The sequence below is a fragment of the Monodelphis domestica genome, chromosome 1 (genome assembly GCF_027887165.1).
Source record: "Monodelphis domestica isolate mMonDom1 chromosome 1, mMonDom1.pri, whole genome shotgun sequence".
Taxonomy (NCBI): Eukaryota; Metazoa; Chordata; class Mammalia; order Didelphimorphia; family Didelphidae; genus Monodelphis; species Monodelphis domestica.
This window is the reverse complement of record NC_077227.1, coordinates 430623184-430644353: the sequence shown is the minus strand read 5'-3', so window position 1 is coordinate 430644353 and position 21170 is coordinate 430623184. Positions and strand designations below refer to the sequence as shown.

Here is a 21170-nt window from a genome sequence, read left to right as displayed (position 1 = left end):
CTCTGCGCAAGCGCATTATATAGGCTTGAGCATAGAGCTACATGCGCATGCTCGCCGCCATGATTGAACAAGATGATTGTCTCGGAGTCGCTTCTCTGTCAATCCAGGCCCTGCATCTGGTGACCAGGTATTTAGTGAACGAGCGTCCCGACCCCGAAACCCACTCGCACTCTAACCTTAATAGGAGCGGGTCTGGGAGGGGATGAAAATCAGTTGTACTTCCTGGGCGTGAACGTGTGTGTGTGTGTGTGTGTGTGTGTGTGTGTGTGTTGTGTGTATGTGTGTGTGTTAGTGTGTGAAGGTATGAGTCCTTGCCCTAGTGTGGCCGGGTAACTGATCACTGAGGCCGCTTCCAGCAGCTTTCCTTACCCTATCTCACCACAGCACCACGTACTGCCAGTACAGTGTGAGCTCCTTGAGGGCAGGGACTGCTTTGGTTTTTAACCTAGGAACTTAATAAATGCTAGTTGACCGAATGACTTATGACTTAAACTCACTTTCTGTCCATTTTTTATATCCAGGGTTTCTGGCCGTCTCTGCAGGTCTCTGAGGGCCTACTCTTGACTGTGGCTGCCGGGTCCCTCATGCTGACTCCTTCCCGACTGCCTAATCGGTCGTGGGTAGTTAACAGGGGTAACAGAGGGAGGATTCTACCCTGAGGAGACAGATCAGAGTGCCCCAGAGGGAAGGAAGGTCCAAGCTCTTCAAGAAGGTGAATGTGGAGGAAGATACCACAACTGACTTGAGATCTTTGACTAGGCTTTGGGGCAGAAAGGAGCAGGTTCTGGAGCTTTAGCAATTTTCTGATCCTTTCTGCCTTGTTAGGTAGCAATTGAGTGACAGCAAAACTTCCAGAGACCATTGAGAAGTGGGTGACCATGGAAGATCTGACCCATATGCTTGGGGAGAGAGGTGAGAATTACAAAGGGGAGGGAAGGTGGCAAGTACCCCAGGATGGGAAGAGGAGAACATCTCAAAGGAAAGTGTTTATGAGTGAAGAAATGGACCTGGAGGGAAGTAATCAACATTTAAGGATTATCCCAGCTTTGTTTCTCTTTTCTACTGTGTCACTTTGTGCCTTTCCCATACACACATAGAGATTTTATTTGAGAAAATCTAAAGATACTGAACTTGTTTGGTCCCACAACTATCATCATCTTGATCTCTGAGGTCATTTTCCTATTCCCAAATACAGAACAATTCCATTTCTTCAGAGTTCAGTTTGCAGTTTTCCCATAAAGATCTTTTATTGAGAAACTAAGAGAAAACAAGTTAAAAATCTGACTCATATACCAGGTTTCTAGAATGCAGATCTCTGAATATCAAGTCCATACCAGATTCTTTGGTAAGCAGAAGCTATTATGTTTGGCATGCTCTTGCAGGACCTCTGACCCTGGTTCCTCTTTTATTTTAAAATTCTGTATGGGAACCTTGTTGCAAATCCCCCCTACTAAACTTTAAGTGCTATCTCCCTTCATTTCCTTTTGTGTTTCTTCCTTTACTCCAGGGAGGGGCTGAGCTTGGTGCTTGGATCTTAAGGAATGGGTGTATACATGTATAATAAATTCACATACATAATTTATTTTTATTCTCAATGTATTCTTTCCCCTTCCCATTCCCTGAGTCACAAAAAACAAAATTAATTATGATATTGAAAAAAGTCTGACACAATGTTTCATACCTTTAGTCCTCTTTCACTTTTGCAAAGAGGTAAGGAGGGGTGCTCTCTTTGGAGCTAGGCTTGGTCATTAGGGACAATATATTTTTAATTAGTTCATGGGTCAGGTTTCATAAGAAAGAAAACTCATTCTATGTCAGTGATATGGATTGTATTAAAATCATGACCAATTTTGTCAGTTGATATTGCCATGATATGACATGTACTGTTTTCTAAAGAATTAAGAGATTATTTTAATTTTTTTCTTTATGAACTAACTAAATATCCACAAACATGAATATTTCAGTATGCAGAGACCACTTTCCCATTGGGTATCCTTGAATGAGAAAGTGAGGGAGAGGTAAATCTCTCTGACCTTGTGGTATGGTGAGCTCAGTGATTAATAATGTTTGGAATCTCAGTATGGGAACCCCAATGTAATCCTCTTGTCGTCTTCTGCTAATAACATCCTCTCAAGCCAAAATTCTTCCCAACATTCAGTATTAGCTGTTCTTGGTGGTGTCTGGTGTGTTAGGTGGAACAGAGGGAGGGAAAGACTAGCCATACCTGCTTTTAAGGCATTTTCTCCAAAGGCTTCTGCTATCTTGGCCTTGTATCAAATCAGTACATTTAGTTTTTGCTTCTCAGAAAGCTTTCTCACCAGTTATCTCATTTGGTCTTCCCAAAGACCCTATGAGTCAGGTAAGATAAATAAGATATTATCATCTTTCATGTTTTACAAGTGTGGAAACTCAGACTTAGAAAGGTCAAGTAAATTACTTGCAATTTCATAGTTAGTGGGAGAACCAGGACTTGAATCCAGGTCTTCTGACTTTGGTCCTGTGTTTATTTCATTAACTGATATTTCTCCCTGATTGAAAATTGCGTGTTTTAATCTATGAAGCTGGAAGATTGTGAATTGGGGGAGAGACACAGCAGTGTGTTTTGATGGGCTTCACATTAATAAAAGCTTTCAGAACTACACCTTGATTTGTCTGGCTGTCTTTGAAAGTGTACTTTCACTGGGGCTGTAGACAGTGATCATTACACTTTGAAACTTTTAGAACACAAAGATAGACTCTGGATCCTAGATATCAATGGCTATGGTTCATTAGGAATGAGGCTACTCATGTTCTCCCTTGGTCCTTCTTCCTTCATAAAGAGTGTGGGAAATAACACCCAACTGGCATGTAAAGTCTAGCATGTAATCAAATGAGTCTGGGAACCACAAAGCAGGAGGGTTTCCCTCATGGCTCCTTTCTCTTCCTCAGCTCTGCTTTCTCAGGATTCTACCTTTCCCCAAGAGGGGAGTATGGAGGAAGAGAGAATTAACTCTGGTCTCCTGACAGCCAAATCCCAGGTGAGTTGGGGTTGCTTCTCTTTTGAAATGCTGTCATAGGGTAAAGTTTACTCTCTCATCCTTTTGCTTCTCTGTCCAAGGACATTAACCCCCCACATCTCTCTCAGAGGAATTTTTGGTATTTGAAAAACTAGTAGATAATGTAATATTCCCAACTTACCTTTCTTAATGTCCTTAGTCGTCTTATCCTCTTTGCTCAGCATCCACTCAACTACTAAAATAGGTGATTCAGATATTCATGTGAGCCCAGCACTATTTTTAGGAGCTTATGAATATATTAGATATATAAGACAACTTTCACTCTCAAGAAGCTTACTACTTTCTCATAGACTCTTGAGTTTCCTTATCTGTAAAAATAAAGGAGTTAAACCAGATGATTTAAGGCCTTTTTTGAGACACCAAGGGAATTTATGTGGCTCACCCAATACTAGACTGAAAGGTAATTAGTGAACTTGATCTAGAATCCTTTTCTAGTACTCTTTCAACTGGCTGCAACTTATTAGGGAAAAAAGACATATATCCAAAATAATTTTTATTTTACTTTAAAATACAAAAATACTAGTATCAAAATAAATGGCATAAACAACAAAGGAATTCAGATAAATATTGGCTAGAATAGCCAAAGAAGGCTTCCTATCAGAGTAGTTATTGACTAGTTGGTATTTGAGCTAACCCTGAGGTTGGGTAGATTTTTGTATTATTGGAAAGGACCAAAAAGGGCATTTCCATAAGGGAGACCATCATGAACAAAAAGTTGGAGGCAGAATGGAAACCTTTTACACTTCCCTGGTCAAAGTAGAGGGATCATGTTGGGGAGTATTGAAAGATGGATTGAATATAGAAGGTGGAGTTGGATTTGGAGGGTCTTGAACACCAGTATCCTGAACAATTTATAATTTGAGATTGCTTGATTTTGAGACAGGAAAGTAACACAGACATGATGAGAACAATATTTTAAAAAAGAAATTATAGAGAGATGGGAGATAACCTAAAGGTTTATATGATGAGAAGCTCTGTTGATAGTAAATATGGATGTGATTGGCAATTTTAGGCCATATTCTTGAAACATTTTCCATTGGAAAACATTTTTACTCCAAGAGATCCAAATTCTTGAAGATTTTTCTCTGAGGAGTATTCCAGTTATTAGGAATGTGGTAGCAGAGCAACCTGTCCTAGCTGTTTTCCTAGAAGCTAGGTGTTTACACATTTTGAATAAGAAAACAAAATAGAAGGGATAACCAGTGGGAATTAAGTACCTAATATACTTTTTATGTCTTATATTGTCCACAATAAAGTAGACAAAAATTTGCCCAATTTAAAATTTCATAAGTTAACTCACACATATGTGACACCACTGTAATCAGTCTTTTCAGTTATCTAATTTATGGGGGCTTTGGGAGAAAAAAAGGTGGTAAAATTCATATTTTTTCTCAAGCAATTTAGTAAATCTTAACTGTTGTGTTCTGGTGATTAGTTTGTATTCAGTTCAAAGAACACTCGTTTGGTAAAGTAGAAAACACTGCACTTGGCAGTCAGAAGACCACCATTTGACATAGATTATCTGTTGGGCCATGGGCAAGTCATAACTTCTCTGAACCTTAGGTTTCTTCTCTATTAAATGGAGATGTTAGCATTTATAGTTTACCTCAGAGTGTTATTGTGGGAAAAGTTTTCATATGTAATCTGAATGGATCCAAATTGGATATAGATTATATTGCTGAAGAGAAATACAAAGGGAGAGGACAGTAAATTCAACCCTACCACCTCACAACTATATAGACCTTCAACTCATTAAACATTGTATATAACGCTAAAGGTTACACAGCACATTCCTTTCAACCCTGTAAAATAGTGTATTATTCCCATTTTACAAATGAGGAAACTAAGCCTTAGAGGGGGAAACTTGTCCTTAGCCAGGATGAGTCAGAATTTAAATCCAGGTCTTCTGACTCCAGGAGAATCTTGGAGTTAAATTACCATATTAATGCAGCAAAATTATAATTCCATTTGCCCTTTTCCTAATTGCCAGTTCCTTTACATTCCACCCCAGAGCAATACTTATGGGTAAGTTTCTGTGTTATCCTTGACTCTAGACAGGATGTCTTCCTCACTGCTTCCCCTTCCACCCCCCCACCCCCATCCAATCAGTTACCAAGTCTTCAATTCTTCCTGCACATGCCTCCTATGCTTCCCCATCTCTTCACTCATACTATGTACTATTCTAATTAAGGCCCTTATCTCTTCTTACCTGGACTATTGCACTAGCCTCTTTTAATATTCCTAAATCATAGAATTGATGATGTCATTCCTTTGGTTCTTTATTGGCTGGAGGTTAAGAATACCACAACTGTGCAGCTCCAGGGGCTGGCATTTACCCTCCACAATCCAACTCCAATTTATTTTTCCACACTTACATTGTTCTCTTTCACATATTTGTGTTCCTGCTAAATTAGCCTATGAACTAAAAACATTCCATCTCTTTTCTCTGGGCCTTTGCAAGACTGTCCTCCATTCATGGAATGTCCTCCTTCCTCACCTTTGCCTCTTAACATCTTTAGCTTCACTCCCAGCTCAGGTGCCACCTCTTTTGCAAAGGCTTTGCTGACCACAACCTCATTCTCCTTCAGTCCACTCCCCCCTCACTTCTTTCACTTAATGTTCTCTTCCTCCCTGCATTATCATGTATTACTTAATTGTATACTGTTGGATTCCAAAGGTAAAATGTAAGCTTCTTGAGAGCAGAGTCTTGTGTGAGAGAATATTTGTTAAATAGTCAAATGAGTAAAAAAATCTACATTGCCAATCCAAATCTCTTGGCCATTTTTATAAATTACAGTGAATTTCAGTTTCACTTTGTTATTATTGGCTTAGATTTTGAAGCTAGAATAGACATTAGGTCACTTAACCCAAACCACTTATTTTTCAAAGATCAAAATTGGGGCATATGGAAGTGACTTGTTTTGATTGTATGTATGACCAATTGATGGAAGATCAAGGTAAGAACCAAGATCACATGACTTACAGTTCTTTATGCCATAAGCACTTAATTATTGGAAAGAATGGTCTTTCCTCCAATTCAAATATTAAAATTACCTTAAGTTGTAGTTACTGGTGTCGAGAAGCCATGGAAACCTGTGATGATAATGTCTAGAATTTTTTTTAAAATAGTTCAGAAATTATGGCACATTTGTACATTGTTACAGGAGATCTTATTTTTGAAAATCATTTTAAATTATCTGGATCATAACTCTTGAAAGGCATGAGCCATGCTTTTGGTATTTCCCTTATCAACTAATAGTATTTTCCCAAGTAGATACTCAACAATAGAATAAGAGGATTTTGAAGCAATAAGAGACCTAAAATCTAATGCATTACTTGTTGAAAAAATGAAATCATGAGATGTCACTTTTTTAAAAAGGAAAAAAAAAGTTGTGAACCCTCATAATGTTGTTCTAAGCATGAATCTTAGAAGTGTGTTTCAACCCGAGTGTAATGAACATCTGAAATTTCAATCTATATGATTTTATTATTCTTTTTTTTTTAATATATTTTATTTGATCATTTCCAAGCATTATTCGTTAAAGACATAGATCATTTTCTTTTCCTCCCCCCCAACCCCCATAGCCGACGCGTAAGTCCACTGGGCATTAGATGTTTTCTTGATTTGAACCCATTGCTTTGTTGATAGTATTTGCATTAGAGTGTTCATTTAGAGTCTCTCCTCTGTCATGTCCCCTCAACCTCTGTATTCAGGCAGTTGCTTTTTCTCGGTGTTTCCACTCCCATAGTTTATCCTTTGCTTATGAATGGTGTTTTTTTCTCCTGGATCCCTGCAAGTTGTTCAGGAACATTACACCACCACTAATGGAGAAGTCCATTACGTTCGATTATACCACAGTGTATTAGTCTCTGTGTACAATGTTCTCCTGGTTCTGCTCCTCTCGCTCTGCATCACTTCCTGGAGGTTGTTCCAGTCTCCATGGAACTTCTCCACTTTATTATTCCTTTTAGCACAATAGTACTCCATCACCAACATATACCACAGTTTGTTCAGCCATTCCCCAATTGATGGGCATCCCCTCGTTTTCCAGTTTTTGGCCACCACAAAGAGCGCAGCTATGAATATTTTTGTACAAGTCTTTGTGTCCATTATCTCTTTGGGGTACAGACCCAGCAGTGCTATGGCTGGGTCAAAGGGTAGATATTCTTTTGTCGCCCTTTGGGCATAGTTCCAAATTGCCCTCCAGAATGGTTGGATCAGTTCACAGCTCCACCAGCAATGAATTAATGTCCCTACTTTGCCACATCCCCTCCAGCATTCATTACTTTCCTTTGCTGTTATGTTAGCCAATCTGCTAGGTGTGAGGTGATACCTCAGAGTTGTTTTGATTTGCATCTCTCTGATTATAAGAGATGTAGAACACTTCTTCATGTGCTTGTTAATAGTTTTGATTTCTTTATCTGAGAACTGCCTATCCATTTCCCTTGCCCATTTATCAATTGGAGAATGGCTTGATTTTTTGTACAATTGATTTAGCTCATTATAAATATGAGTAATTAAACCTTTGTCAGAGGTTTCTATGAAGATGATTTTATTATTATTAAAGCAAGACTAAAATGTTGAGGAAAACTTCAAATTTTTTGACCTGTTTTATAAAATTTTGCTTTCGAGACCACATTTCCCATATTAGAATTTTTCTTTTCCTTTAAAATTCCTCAACTTTTCTATGGCTAAATATTGGGGATTTTCCTATTATTACTATTAATGTTCAAGTCAGTTTTTGTTTGTTTTTTACTTTAAAAACTATTCTTCTGTTTCTTCCAAGTTCATTGAATGCATGCCATTATCCTGGTGGAGATGGGTATCCTTATATCTCTGGATTTCGAATCATAGTTCATTTTTTGTTATATTTCAGAAACTTATAAAATGCATAGCTGTCACATGTAAGGTAATAGCAAGATTTATTGAGAGACACATCCAGTGATACCTTTGTACAATAATCTCTCAATATTGAGACATAAAACAACAATATTACTATTACTATCTTGGAGGATATCTTTACAAAATTCTTATGGAAGACTTATAGATTGGTTAGATACTCTTGTTTGTGGGTAATGCTGATTGCAGCAAGCTCTAAAACACTTCAGAGTTTCTTTAGAGAAATTCTTATCCATTTATAGGACTTTAATAATACTATACCAAGTTAATAATAATACATCAAGTTGATAAAGAATGCATATTATTCAGATTATTACATGGATGGACAGCCCATTCAGTTATTGTATCAATGCATATATTTTACAGAGACACTGCAAATAGACATGAAGTGGGCCCAGAACTGAACATGAATAAGAGTATTAAATTGCATTTAGGAAATTACACATGCTTTCATCAACCTTAAGCTCACCATTACCTGTCTTTTCAATGCTAATATTTTTTCATTGAGGCTTCATGACTATGAATCATTAAACACCATCATCTTCAAAAAATCAAATTTGTGGGGGCAGCTGAGTGGCTCAGTGGATTGAGAGTTGGTCCTAGAGATGGGAGGTCCTAAATTCAAATCTGACCTCAGACACTTCCCAACTGTGTGACCCTGGGCAAGTCACTTGACCCCCATTGCCTAGCTTCTGCCTTAGGACCAATACACAGCATTGACTCCAAGATGGAAGGTAAGGGTTTAAAAAAAAATCAAATTTGTTGGTGACTCAAAGGAAAATGGAGAAATGTGGTATTACATTATATAGAGGCCCTTTTCTAATGACTTACATGCAAGATGTTTCATAAAAGACAAAATGCTCACGATTGAAGGCAATGGACTGGCCATGTAACAAGAGCAAGGGAAATAATAATAGACTAGAAGTACTGTAGTACATTGGGTAAATCTTTCAGGGAGGATTTATGACAGGACCTATATTGTATAGATTGAGAAGGCATATTATTTAGGTTGTATATTACACCAGAAGAAGGGACATTAACATTACAAATCCATCAAAGTTTCAAAACATTAGATTAAAAAAAGCCAGGTTATGTTCAGTAAAACATTTTAAATAGCCTCTCACATTCTCCTTAAGGACAGGATGGAGGAATGTGGGCTAGATGTAGGGTAGATTATAGCCCAGGTAGATGTGGATTTGGTCAATTGATCCAAATTGATCGATGTCATCTTGGAAGGAGGTGTTGAGTGTCCTAGGGATCTCTCTTTGGCCATATGCTGTTCAACATTTTTATCAGTTGCTTACCTAACTAGATATAGAAGGTGTATTGGTAATAAACAATTGAAAAGTTGATTAAAAACTGTTTGATATTGTTTTCTTATGTCACATGTGCTTATATTCTAAGCAAAAAAAAAATTAATCCTTAAATGCAAAGCCCATGTTTCATACATTTATTTGTTTTAAATCTTTACTTATGTATTAGAATCTATACTATGTCACTTTCAAGGCAGTTTAAATGACTTTACTCAGGTCACAGCCAGGTTTCATACTTTTTAGAATATTAGTTACTTAGTGGGAAAAAAAGAAAAAAATAATTTTTGAGTTGATTTGGGATGCATCCTATAGAATCCTTATAGAATTTTGGAGTTTGAAGATAAATCCTAACTGAAACATTAATCTACTATTCATCATTCCTACCAGGTAGGCATATAGCTTCTAAAAGTCCCCTATTATAATGATAAGGAACTCTCTTCTCCTCATAGCCCATTCTATTTTTGGACGGCTCTAATTATTAGGAAGTTTTTCTTTATATTGAGAAGAAGTCCACCCATTGATGATCTTCTAGGACAAGTAGAACAAATCCAATGCCTCTTCCACAAGGACCCTTCAGATATTTCTGTGCTATAAGCATTTACTAAATGCCTACCATTCCAGGCACTGGACTAGGGGCTAGAGATACATTCATAAAAATAAATCCCTGTTTTCCAGGAGTTTAATGTTCTTATAGGAAGATATAACATTCACAAGCTAAATGAATACAGAATATTTTTAAATGAGTAATTAGTGATTGGGGAGTACTAATAATTAGTGGAATTAGGAGAGCCCTTTTCAATGAGGTAACACTTTAACTGAACCTTGAAGGGAGCTAGAGTTTTCAAGAAGTGGAGGTGAGGAGACAGCATTCTAGACATGTGGAACTGTTTGTGCAAAATCACAGCGGTGAGGTGGGATAGAAACATCGTGTATGGACAATAGCAAGTAGGCCAATGTGGCTGAAGCATCAGATGTGCAAAAGATAGTAACATATAATCAGCCTGTAAAAATAGTTTGGAGCCAGACTGCAAAGGGCAAAGGGCCAAACAGAAGAATTTGTATTTTATTCTCAAGGATATCCAGTGAAGTTTTTCCATTTCTATGTTAGGGGAGCTGACATAGTCACATCTGTACTTTAGAAATGTCAATTTAGCAGTTGAGTGGAGGATGGATTGCAAAAAGAGAGACTGGGTGTAGGGATACCTGTTAAGACAGATTCTGTTGCAAAGGGCATCTAAGTGGTTCAGTGGATAAAGCACCAGGCCAGGGTTTAAATGTGGCCTCAAGATACTTCCTAGTTGTGTGACCTGGCCAAGTCACTTAACTCCCATCACTTAGCCCTTCCTATTCTGCCTTTGAACTAATGCATAATAATGATTCTAAAATGGAAGGTAAGAGTTAAAAGTTTTTTTGATTGCAGCAATTAAAGCAACAGTTGATACACAAAACTAGGGTGGCTGTGGGGAATAGAGACAAAGATGAATATAAGAGATGTTGAGGAGATGAAATTGATAACTTGGCAATTGATTAATATTAAATATTCCCATATCCTTTTACAGATCCTGATTCCCCTTCCCTAAATATACTCCACTATGTTGTTATCCTTCAGAATGTGACACACCTGGATCAGAATACACCACTCCAAGTGTATATGACCAGAGTATCATCACCTTTGTCTTGTGCACATTATCATTTTCATTAATGCAGCACTGGGTTTTTTTCACTTTTTTGTTGTACTGTTGACTTGCAATCCAATAAAATCCCAAGGTCTTTTTAAGATGAACTATTAGCAGGCCATATTCTCATCCTTATACATATAGTTGACTTTTGAAAGCCATTACAGGGCTATTATTCATCTCTATTTGGCCCCATCTGTTCAATCCGTCAAAATCTTTTGAATCCTGATTTTGACTATATTAGCTGCTTTTCCCAAATTCATGTCTTCTGCAGATATAAAAACATTCCATCTCTGCTTCATTTAAGTTACTGGTAAGAATGTTAAACAGAACAGTGCCAAGAAAGGGTGCTAAAGTACTCTCCAAGAGTTTTCCTTCCAGTGTGATATCAACTCATTAACTACTGCTTTTAAGATTTCAAATTCAACTAGTTTTGAATGCACCTAACTGTACTATCATCCAATCTGTATCTTTCTAGCTTGTCTGTAATAATATAGTGAAAGACTGAGAAAGGCCTTCCTGAAGTTGAGATATATAGTATGCCTATGGCATTCACCTAATCTATCATTCTAGTAATCCTATTTTTTAAAGAAACTAATTTAGTATAGCATGATTTGATGAATTTATGCTCATTCATATTTCCTTATTAAGACTACTAACTATAAAGCTTACCTACATCCTCTGATGTGCTAAACTTTCAAAGCCACATTGCTGATGGTTCTAGGTTTAGCAGGAAATGTCTTTGGAATTTCAGGAGTCATTGACGTTCAAGGATGTGGCGGTGGACTTCACCCCGGAAGAATGGGGGCAACTATACCCTGCTCAGAGGGACCTGTACAGGGAAGTAATGCTGGAAAACTATAGGAACCTGGTTTCATTGGGTAAGGGTGGCTTCCCTGTGTGATTCAGAATCTGCCCTTTAGGGTATCATTGTTTCTTAATTATTAAATGCTATGGGCCCTCTGAAGTGTTAGCAGAATTGGGGCATGGTTTTCAGGGTTCAGAGAAACAGGGTGTCCTGGCTTCCTCTTTTCAGGTGAAAGATCTTTACTTCATAGCATTAGAAATGGGCAGCTTCAATGTACTGCTAATTATGCTGCTGCATCTTTCTCACCCTTCAGAGGTCTTGAAGAACAAGTCACTGGGACTAAATTCTAGGATTGTTCTTTGTCCCTAGCACAAACACCCAAGCCCTTTGTCTTTACCTATGAGCAGGGCATCAAGTTTCCAAACCACATTTGATCTCCCAGTTGGAGCAAAGAAAAGAACCTTGGATGATGGAGAGAAAAATCCCAAGAGGGAACTCCCCAGGTGAGTGACGAGAGTGAGGCAAATAAGAGTCACTGTAAGTAAGAGTCATCTTGGGGTGGAATTTGGGGAATATTGTTTGGGTGACCCTTCTCAAAAATCCCAACAGCTGTGAAGAAGACTGGAGCCATTTGATAAGTTATCTTGGATACTTTGACTTCACCTTGCTGTCTTACAGAAAGATTTAGATGCCATTTAATATCCCACTCCACACAGGATTTTTTCCTGTAATATCTTTGAAAGATAGCTAGCTAGCCTCTACTTGAACATTTCCAGTGACATGATAACTGGTTCTATTAGGGGATAGTTCTAATTTTTAGAAAGATATTTTAAAAAGAGCTAGATTAGGGGGCAGCTGGGTAGCTCAGTGGATTGAGAGCCAGGTCTAGAGACAGGAGGTCTTAGGTTTAAATCTGGCCTCAGACACTTCCCAGCCGTGTGACCCTGAGCAAGTAACTTAACTCCCATTGCCTAGCTCTTACCACTCTTCTGCCTTGGGACCAATATAAAGTATTGATTCCAAGATGGAAGGGAAGGATTAAAAAAAAAAAGAGCTAGGTTGCTTAATGGATAGAGTGGCAGACTTGGAATGGGGGAACTTGGATTCATATCTGGCCTCACACTTGTGACTTTGTCCTGTGACCTTGGGCAAGTCACTTAACCCTGTTTGCCTAACCCTTGCTTTTTTGTCTTAGAGTTGCTAAGGGTTTAAAAAAAAAGGAAAGGAAAAAAGAAAGATCTTCCATATATTGAGTGAATTTCCTCCAACTTCTTGATTGCCTGCAACTTCCACTTATTGGTTCTAGCCTTTGTAGTAAAATAGAATAATCTTACTCAATCTTCTGTATTCCAGCCCTTCAAATATTTGAAATCTTTTCCCATACATCTAAATTTTCTCTAAATATGCTTCAATCTCAGAAGAAGAGTTGTGCTTGTTATATAAAAGTTAAACTATCCCCCAACTCTGGATTTTATGACTTCTAGTTTCTTCTAGGACATAGATCCTGCAATTCTCTTCCTAACCTTCATCATTTCCTTTACATAGGCTTCCTATCTTTTTGGTTTCCAAATTTGTAATCCATATCCATTGCCTCAATTGCCATTCTGATAATACTGATAATAGTTTGAGAATTTAACATTTTGAAACTTACAGAGCACTTAACCCCTGTTGTCCAATATCTATTCTTCCTCCACTGTTAGCCTCGTTTCTCCCCACTCCATTCCATTCACATCTTATATACTTTCCTAATAGCCTTTTCTTAGTTTCCATCTTCAACTCATTTTTGTATTTGATAGTGATGACTTATATTTGATATTGATTATTGAATTTCCTTCATTGGTTTATATGATGCTCTACTGTGTTGATCTTTTTCAATGGCTTTTTCTCCTTCCTCCCATTTATTGTAGGACTTTAGTATCTTCACCTCTTATTCTTCCTTTTCTATAATTGGTCTTTTAGAGAACTTAATCATTTTGTTTAAACTATTCTTTCTATGCTGATGACTTTCAAATCTATATCTCCAAACTGGGTATTTTATATTATATTTCACCTTCCTCTGTATCTCTATTTGGATATTCCTCTGTTTACTTCCAACTCAGCATACTTACACTGATTTTAACCCAAATATCTCATCAGATCCTGTATTTTTGCCCATAGTAGTATGACTACTCTCTGAAGATAGAATTTATAGTCATATTAAATAACCCATTTCCTTTATGTCTAATATTTTTCCAAGTCCTATTCATCTAAAACCTCTTAGGACTCAGCACTTATTCTCCATCATTCTAGGTCAGGTCTATGTTACCCTATAGCTCTATTTGTGGTGTGATGCAAAAGAGTACTGAATCTGAAATCAGAAGATCTAGGTTCAAATCATAGAAGATCTTAGGCAATTTACTTCCCTTCCCTCCTTAGGGTTTTAATAAAAGGACTGAATTTTCTAGTTCTCTTCTATTTCTAATTTGATTAATATTATTTGTACCCAGCCATACTAATGGTAGACTTATTCTTCTTTCTAATCCATCTTGCATATGACTGTCAGATTAATCTACAATGATCAGTACACTGAAGCTTCCCACTGTTGACTCTACACAGAAAAAGAGAAGTTTAGTTTGGTAGAATGGGTAGGGCACTGGACTTGGAGTCATAAAAACTTAGATTCAAATCTCATATTCAAACATTTATTATCTGTACAGTCTAGGCATGTCCCTTAAGTTCTCTGTGCCCAGTTTCCTCAACTGTCAAATGTAGGGATTGTAGTTAGTGGTCCCTAATATTCATTCTATCTCTAATCTAATCTAAATCTCTGATTGTCTGAATTCTGAAAGGGTGGAAAAAATACCTTGTCTGTGTCCTAAAGAGATTAGAAATATTGGGCAACAATCATACCTGAGTGTCTTTGAAGTTCCATGGTTTTTAATCTTTAAGGAAACAGTCCCTCAAATGGACAAAATTAATACAAGAAAGTCATTACCTTGACAGGATGCTGCTCAGAACTCTGTGACTACTTGTTGCCTCCTAAGTCATATCTAAATATTACTTCATCTATTTCTCAACAAATAGCCTCTACTTCATAGCTCTTATAGATGATGCTCTTTTTTCTAGCTGTGGCTTTGAATATTCTGCCCCATCTTGAACATCCTCCTCTTTTCTTTATGTCTATTAAATTCTAACTACAGACCTTTTAATGTCCATTGAAGTTCCCTTCCTCCATTAAATCTTCCTTGAATCACTACATATTATGTTGATTTTCCTTTCTTATAACATTCTAGAACACATACAGTCTATGCCACATAGACCCACCACTTGTTCATATGGTCTTTTATGTTCAATTTTTCACATGTATTAGTCTTCTTATCTAGTTACTAAGATATTTGAAGGGAAAGACCTTTATCCCACCCTTCCCTTGTATCTCTAGAACTGCTTAAATGTTAAATGCTTGGTAATTGATTGTTGATTACTATGGAGCTATGTGATGGTTTCCCAAGATTGTTGACTACTGGATTTCTGTGACCTCTGATATAGGCAGACTTAAGATAATTGGAAAGAGGTTCACTTGGTGTTATAAGAAATGCAGCTATTGATGTACTTGTGATACAAAGTCATTATTGCTCCTCCTTTTGGTATAGTTTGGGCCTTATACTTTAAGCAACTTGTAATACTTAGTCCTGTGGATAAGTTTTTCCCAGGGAAATACAGACACAAGGAAAGCCACCCAAGTAACCAGCCTGTCTAGAGCTACACTTTGCCATGAGTGTAGCTTTTTTGGTTTTTGCTAATCTTTTTTCCAAAATAATCAACTCTATGGTTTAAAAAAAGAAAATATGATCAATTTGGAAAGACTAGATTAGAGGCTAGTTTCTCCTTTCTTTTATGTTACCTTTAGGCATTTTCAGAAAGGAAATAGACCCTTAGGAAATAGACTATACTAAGTCAAGTTTCGTATAGTAGATAGCATAATCCTGCTCTTGTTACTCAGTATCTATGTGGCCATGAGTAAAATCCCTTAAACTTTCTGGACCTCAGTTCCCTAATGTGTAAACTGGGAATAACAGTGTCTATGATATTTACTTTATTGAATGGTAAAGAAGCTACATGAGATAATATGTGAAGTCTATCACAAATTTTAAAGTGCTATATAAATGCCAGTTATGATGATGACAATGATTATGTGAGTGCTGTTGGCTGCTTTTGCTGCCTTCCTGTTCCCACATCTCTACCACCCTGCCTCCATGATTATGATAACAACACAAGGGAGTAATTTTTCTATTTATTCTTTCATTCAAATGCTTTTGGTGAATATCTGTGGAGGAAGATAAGAACTAAGTGATGCATTTACCTGCAGCCAGGACCTTTGAATGTGGTTGAAAAGACAAAATAAATTCCACCTGAAATATTACCTATTTGTATTTAAAACATAAGTAATCATGCAATATGACATAGTTAGTATAAGGGTATTGGCATACTTTAGTAATGAAATTCAAGAAATATTGATTATAGCCCTACTGTGTACAAAGCCCATACTATAATATGTGTAAGCAATGTATAGGAGATATAAAAAGAATAAATATGCCATGAAGCTTACAGTTTAGAAGTGGGGATGAGACAATTATATAAAAGTAACCTAATATTAGGTGTAAAATACATAAAAGGAAAATATCAATATGAACCAAATGGCCTCGGAATCTTTTTTAAGGAGTGGAACATAAACTGGTCCCCAAAGGATATTTAAAATTTGGTTCCAGAAGGGCTTTTGAGGTGGATTGAACAACAAAATGAGCTAGGCTTGAAATTTTGAATGAGTATGGCATATGTGGGGGACAGGAGTTTGGGTGGACTGAAGTAGAGGGTACTTGTTAGTGAGAAGTGGAGTACAAGTTTGAATAGGTAGGACCATTGCTAAATTATGGTAATATCTGATGAACTGGCCAAGGAGCTCAGCTTTTATCCTATAGGGATGGGTGATATATTGGAAATTTTTTTCAACAAAAGAATAACATTGTCAGATTGAATTTATGGAGGCAGTCTTTTTTTTTTTAAACCCTTACCCTCCGTCTTGGAGTCAATACTGTGTATTGGCTCCAAGGCAGAAGAGTGGTAAGGGCTAGGCAATGGGGGTCAAGTGACTTGCCCAGGGTCACACAGCTAGGAAGTGGCTGAGGCCGGATTTGAACCTAGGACCTCCCGTCTCTAGGCCTGGTTCTCTGGAGGCAGTCTTACAGAGAGACTGATGCTTTTGTGAAGACTGATAATAGCTGCAACCATATTGCATTAGAGTACTGATGGTCAGATAAAGGACTAGGAGATCCTTGGGCAGGAGCTCAGCACTAGGAACACAAGGCTGAAAGCCTCCCATACTTGACACAGAGCATCCTAAGGCCTGGGAACCAGAAAATTAAAGTGGTAACTAAGAAGTCTGGTATCAGTAATCAGAGAAAGTAGTGCTTGATCCTCACACAAGATGAAGATTTACAATCAAAGAAGTTCAGGAGAATAAGACAACAAATAAGCCCTAGTGATTAGAACCTAGAAGTGCTCCTATTCCTAGGGATAATTAATAATGATTTTTCCTCTTGTTCTTTTTATTCTTTATGTTGAATATTGTTCTTGGGTTTTTGCAAGTTGGTTCAAGAAGTGATTGGAGCTATATGATAATAGGAGACTATATAATTCCTTTATTCATGATTCCCAAAGATGTAGAAGACCTAGACTTCAAGAATATTCTTAAAGATGTGAAATTGTTAGTGAAAATTTTCCTTAGTAATAGTATACTAGGAGGATTAAAATAGAAAAATTATAAGCTGTTGGATAGTTAATAGTTATAATATTACAGTAATTCAGGCATGAAATGATAAAAACCAATGATCTATTATCAGACTGAATCCCTAGTCCTAACTCCTATATTTCCTTTGCTTGGACTTTTCTCCCCTTTTACCCTTCTTACTTTGTTTTGATAAACTCTAGTTGTTCTCTTTGTTCAACTCTCATGCTAGATTAGGTCTCCTACAGACATTTATGCTCCTTCCTCACTATTTACTCTTTCTGTTTTCCATTCTCCCCAGATTGGAAGGCCATTTTTGAGAGCTTTCAGAATCATATCTTCAGTTCCTCAGTTTCATGGGGAGTATGCTATAGCAATTTCCTTGCTCTCAGCACAGGAGACTTTTTCATGTTTTATTTCTTACAGACTGGGAAACTAGACCTGAAACCAAGGAATCAACTCCAACAAAGGATGTTGCTGAAGAAGAATCATTCCAGGAGGTGATAAGGGAAAGATTCCCAAAGGATGGCCTTTGGTGTTCTACATTTAGGGAGGCCTTGGAATGTAATGGCCAGTTAGGGAGGCAACAAAGAATCAAGGAGAGAATGTTAAAGCAAATGACAGTCACCCATGAGAAAAACTTCAGTAGTAAGAACCATTCTGATTGTAATGAACTTGGAATAAGCCTCAGTCTGAGATCAATACCTGATCCCAAAAAGAGAAGTTCTCTAGGAAGGAGAGGCAATAAATGTGATACATGTGGAAAGACCTTCAAACATAATTTAGAACTAATTAAGCATCAGCAAATCTGTGCAGGGAAGAAACCCTATGAATGTGATGATTGTGGGAAAACCTTCAGCCAGATTTCATACCTTACCCAACATCGGAGAATACATACAGGAGAAAAACCTTATGAATGTAGTGAATGTGAGAAAGCCTTCAGCCAGATTTCATACCTTACCCAACATCGGAGAATCCATACTGGAGAAAAGCCCTATGAGTGCAATGAATGTGGGAAAACTTTCAGCCAGCGTACACACCTTACTTGGCACCAGAGAATTCATACTGGTGAGAAACCTTATAAATGTAATGAATGTGGGAAGGCCTTCAGTATCACTTCATCACTTAACAAACATTGGAGAATTCATACTGGAGAAAAGCCATATGAATGTATTGAATGTGGAAAAGCCTTTAGCCGAAGTACAGCCCTCACTCAACATCAGAGAATTCATACTGGAGAAAAACCCTGTCATTGTAATGAATGTGGAAAAGCCTTTAGCAGGAGAACAGCCCTTACTCAACATCAGAGAGTTCATTCAGGAGAGAAACCTTATCACTGTAATGAGTGTGGAAAAGCCTTCAGACAGCACAGAGCCCTTACTCAACATCAGAGAATTCATACTGGAGAGAAACCTTATCAGTGTAGTGAATGTGGAAAAGCCTTCAGCAATAGGTCATCTCTTATTCAACATCAGAGAATTCATAGTGGAGAGAAACCCTATGAATGTAATGAATGTGGGAAAGCCTTTAGTTGGAGGACTCACCTTACTCAGCATCTGAGAATTCATACAGGAGAGAAACCTTATCAATGTAATGAATGTGGGAAAGCTTTCAGTGACAGGTCTTCCCTTACTCAACACCAGAGAATTCATACAGGAGAGAAACCTTATCAATGTAATGAATGTGGGAGAGCCTTCAGTCGCAACTCATCTCTTACTAAACATCAGAGGGTTCATGTTGGAGAAGATCCCTTTGAATTAAATTAATTTAGGAAGTTATTGAGATAAAGTAGAAATCTCATTAATTCATACTGGAAAGGAACTTGATGTATGGGGGAGTCTTTTCTTATACAAACTCAGACCTCAGTGGACATCACTACAAAATCTCTGAAGAATAACCCTGACAATGCAGTGAACTTAGAGTTTTGGACTCATAAATCCTTGAATTATAGTCATATAATGGATTTAAAGGGAACTCAGAAATAATTTAGACCAACTCATTCCTAAGCAGAAATTTCTCTACCAAAACATATCTACCAAGTGGTTACCCATCCTCAGTTTGGAAGTCCCGAATGTGGAGGAAATTCACTAGCTTTCCCCACAAGACAGTCTATTTCACTTTTGAACAGTTTCAGTTATTAGGAACTTTTCCCTTAAATCAAACTGAAATCCACTTTTACCCATATTTCTAACTCTTATATGTTGTCTTCTACCATTAGAATGTAAGCTCCTTGAGGGTAGAGACTATCTTTTTGCTTGTATTTTTACCTCCAGTGCTTAGCACAGTGCCTGGCACATAGTAAGCACTTAATAAATATTTTGTCTATCTACTCCATTTTTGGTCTTAATTTTGTCTTCTAATTGAAGACAACTATCATGTGTTTTCTAGGCTAAATATTCCAAGTTTCTTTAACTAATTGTTATATGATAGGCTCTCCAGTTACTCTCACCATCTTGATGTACCATCTCTGGGCAAACTCTGTTTTGCAAATATCCTTAACTAAGATATGGTTCCTAGAAGGAAGCACTATCCTCCAAATGTGGTCTAAGCCAACCAGGGATAAATTCACATGCAGTAGTTTGTCACTAGTTTGTTTGGAATGTCTCTAATGAAAATGCTATTTTCTACTTTATTTCTCTCTTATATCTGCTGGCTCCTTTCAGGATTCTTTCCACAATTGAAGTTTGAATGTAAAGTGTGCTGGTTTCAAGTTTTCATATGGCATCCAGTTGGCTTCCAGGTTTTCCAAGTATGTTTCCAAGTATACATCCAAATGTATACACACATATAAATATATGTATATATTTTAAATCTGATACCTATGTGCATATACATAAAACTTTTAAAAATAAAATATTTTAGAGCAATTGAACTAAACCAATGTAAATAATAGATTACATTACTAGAGCTGAAGTTGAGATAATGAAAATTGGATCTAATTTTCCAATTGAAATGATCTAAAGATTCCTAACCAAAGACTAATGCCTTATTTACTTTAATATAAAAAAGACAACACACAACACTATGTTTAATTCATTTTCTTTTTTAAACCCTTACCTCTTACCTTCTTAGAATTGATACTACGGCAAAGGAGAAGTAAGGGCTGGGCAATTGGGGTTAGGGGACTGCTCATACAGGTAGTTACTGTCTCAGACCAGATTTGAACCCAAGCCATCTCATCTCCAGGCCTGGCTCTCTATCCACTGAGCCACCTAGCTGCTCCTATTTAATCTACTTCAATAAGCTTTGTAGTACATGTAAATCAGTCAATTAGGGGAAAAGTAACAAGTCACTTAAATTGCCTTTAAAGCCAAATGGAGGTTTTTGTCTTTTATCCTAGAAACGAGGCAGTTCACTGAGACTTCCTGAGCAGAGGGGCATGAAAATATAATGTATACTTAGAAATATCAATTTGATAACTTGAAGAGATAAATTAGAGTCTAAGGAGATTGGAAATAGGACTAATTAGTAGGCTATTGTAGTAGTCCAAGTGAAAGGTGATGACTTAAATTGGAGTGGTTGGGTAAATGGAGAGAAGAGGACTGATTCAAAACATTGTGGTAGAATTGACAGAACAGGGCAACTGTTTGCATATGAGGGATGAGCTTTGTGGTTATCAGCCTGAGTGACTAGGAGAAGAATACTCAGCATTATTA

General features: G+C 37.3%; 1 protein-coding gene across 3 annotated transcripts; it reads left to right on the top strand.

The window, feature by feature from the left end:
- The first annotated feature begins 40 nt into the window (after positions 1 to 40).
- Positions 41 to 19843, top strand: LOC103100693 (zinc finger protein OZF-like). Of its 3 annotated transcripts, XM_007474688.3 has the most exons (7): positions 41 to 127; positions 522 to 712; positions 826 to 912; positions 2929 to 3017; positions 11700 to 11826; positions 12161 to 12256; positions 17941 to 19843. In XM_007474688.3, exons 3-7 carry the CDS (start codon positions 879 to 881, stop codon positions 19278 to 19280), a joined length of 1686 nt encoding a protein of 561 aa, XP_007474750.1. In that variant the 5' UTR covers positions 41 to 127; positions 522 to 712; positions 826 to 878; the 3' UTR covers positions 19281 to 19843. The 3 variants fall into 3 exon arrangements, with proteins under 3 accessions (XP_007474750.1, XP_007474751.1, XP_056678259.1); XM_007474689.3 differs by lacking the exon at positions 826 to 912; XM_056822281.1 differs by lacking the exon at positions 2929 to 3017.
- The last annotated feature ends 1327 nt before the right edge of the window (positions 19844 to 21170 follow it).

Bases quoted from the DNA above. Each gene is read 5' to 3' on its own strand.
- LOC103100693 (XM_007474688.3), top strand. From the start codon at position 879: ATGGAAGATCTGACCCATATGCTTGGGGAGAGAG. The intron at 3,018-11,699 runs GTGAGTTGGGGT...TTGGAATTTCAG, and splicing joins TCCTGACAGCCAAATCCCAG to GAGTCATTGACGTTCAAGGA. The intron at 12,257-17,940 runs GTGAGTGACGAG...TATTTCTTACAG, and splicing joins CCCAAGAGGGAACTCCCCAG to ACTGGGAAACTAGACCTGAA.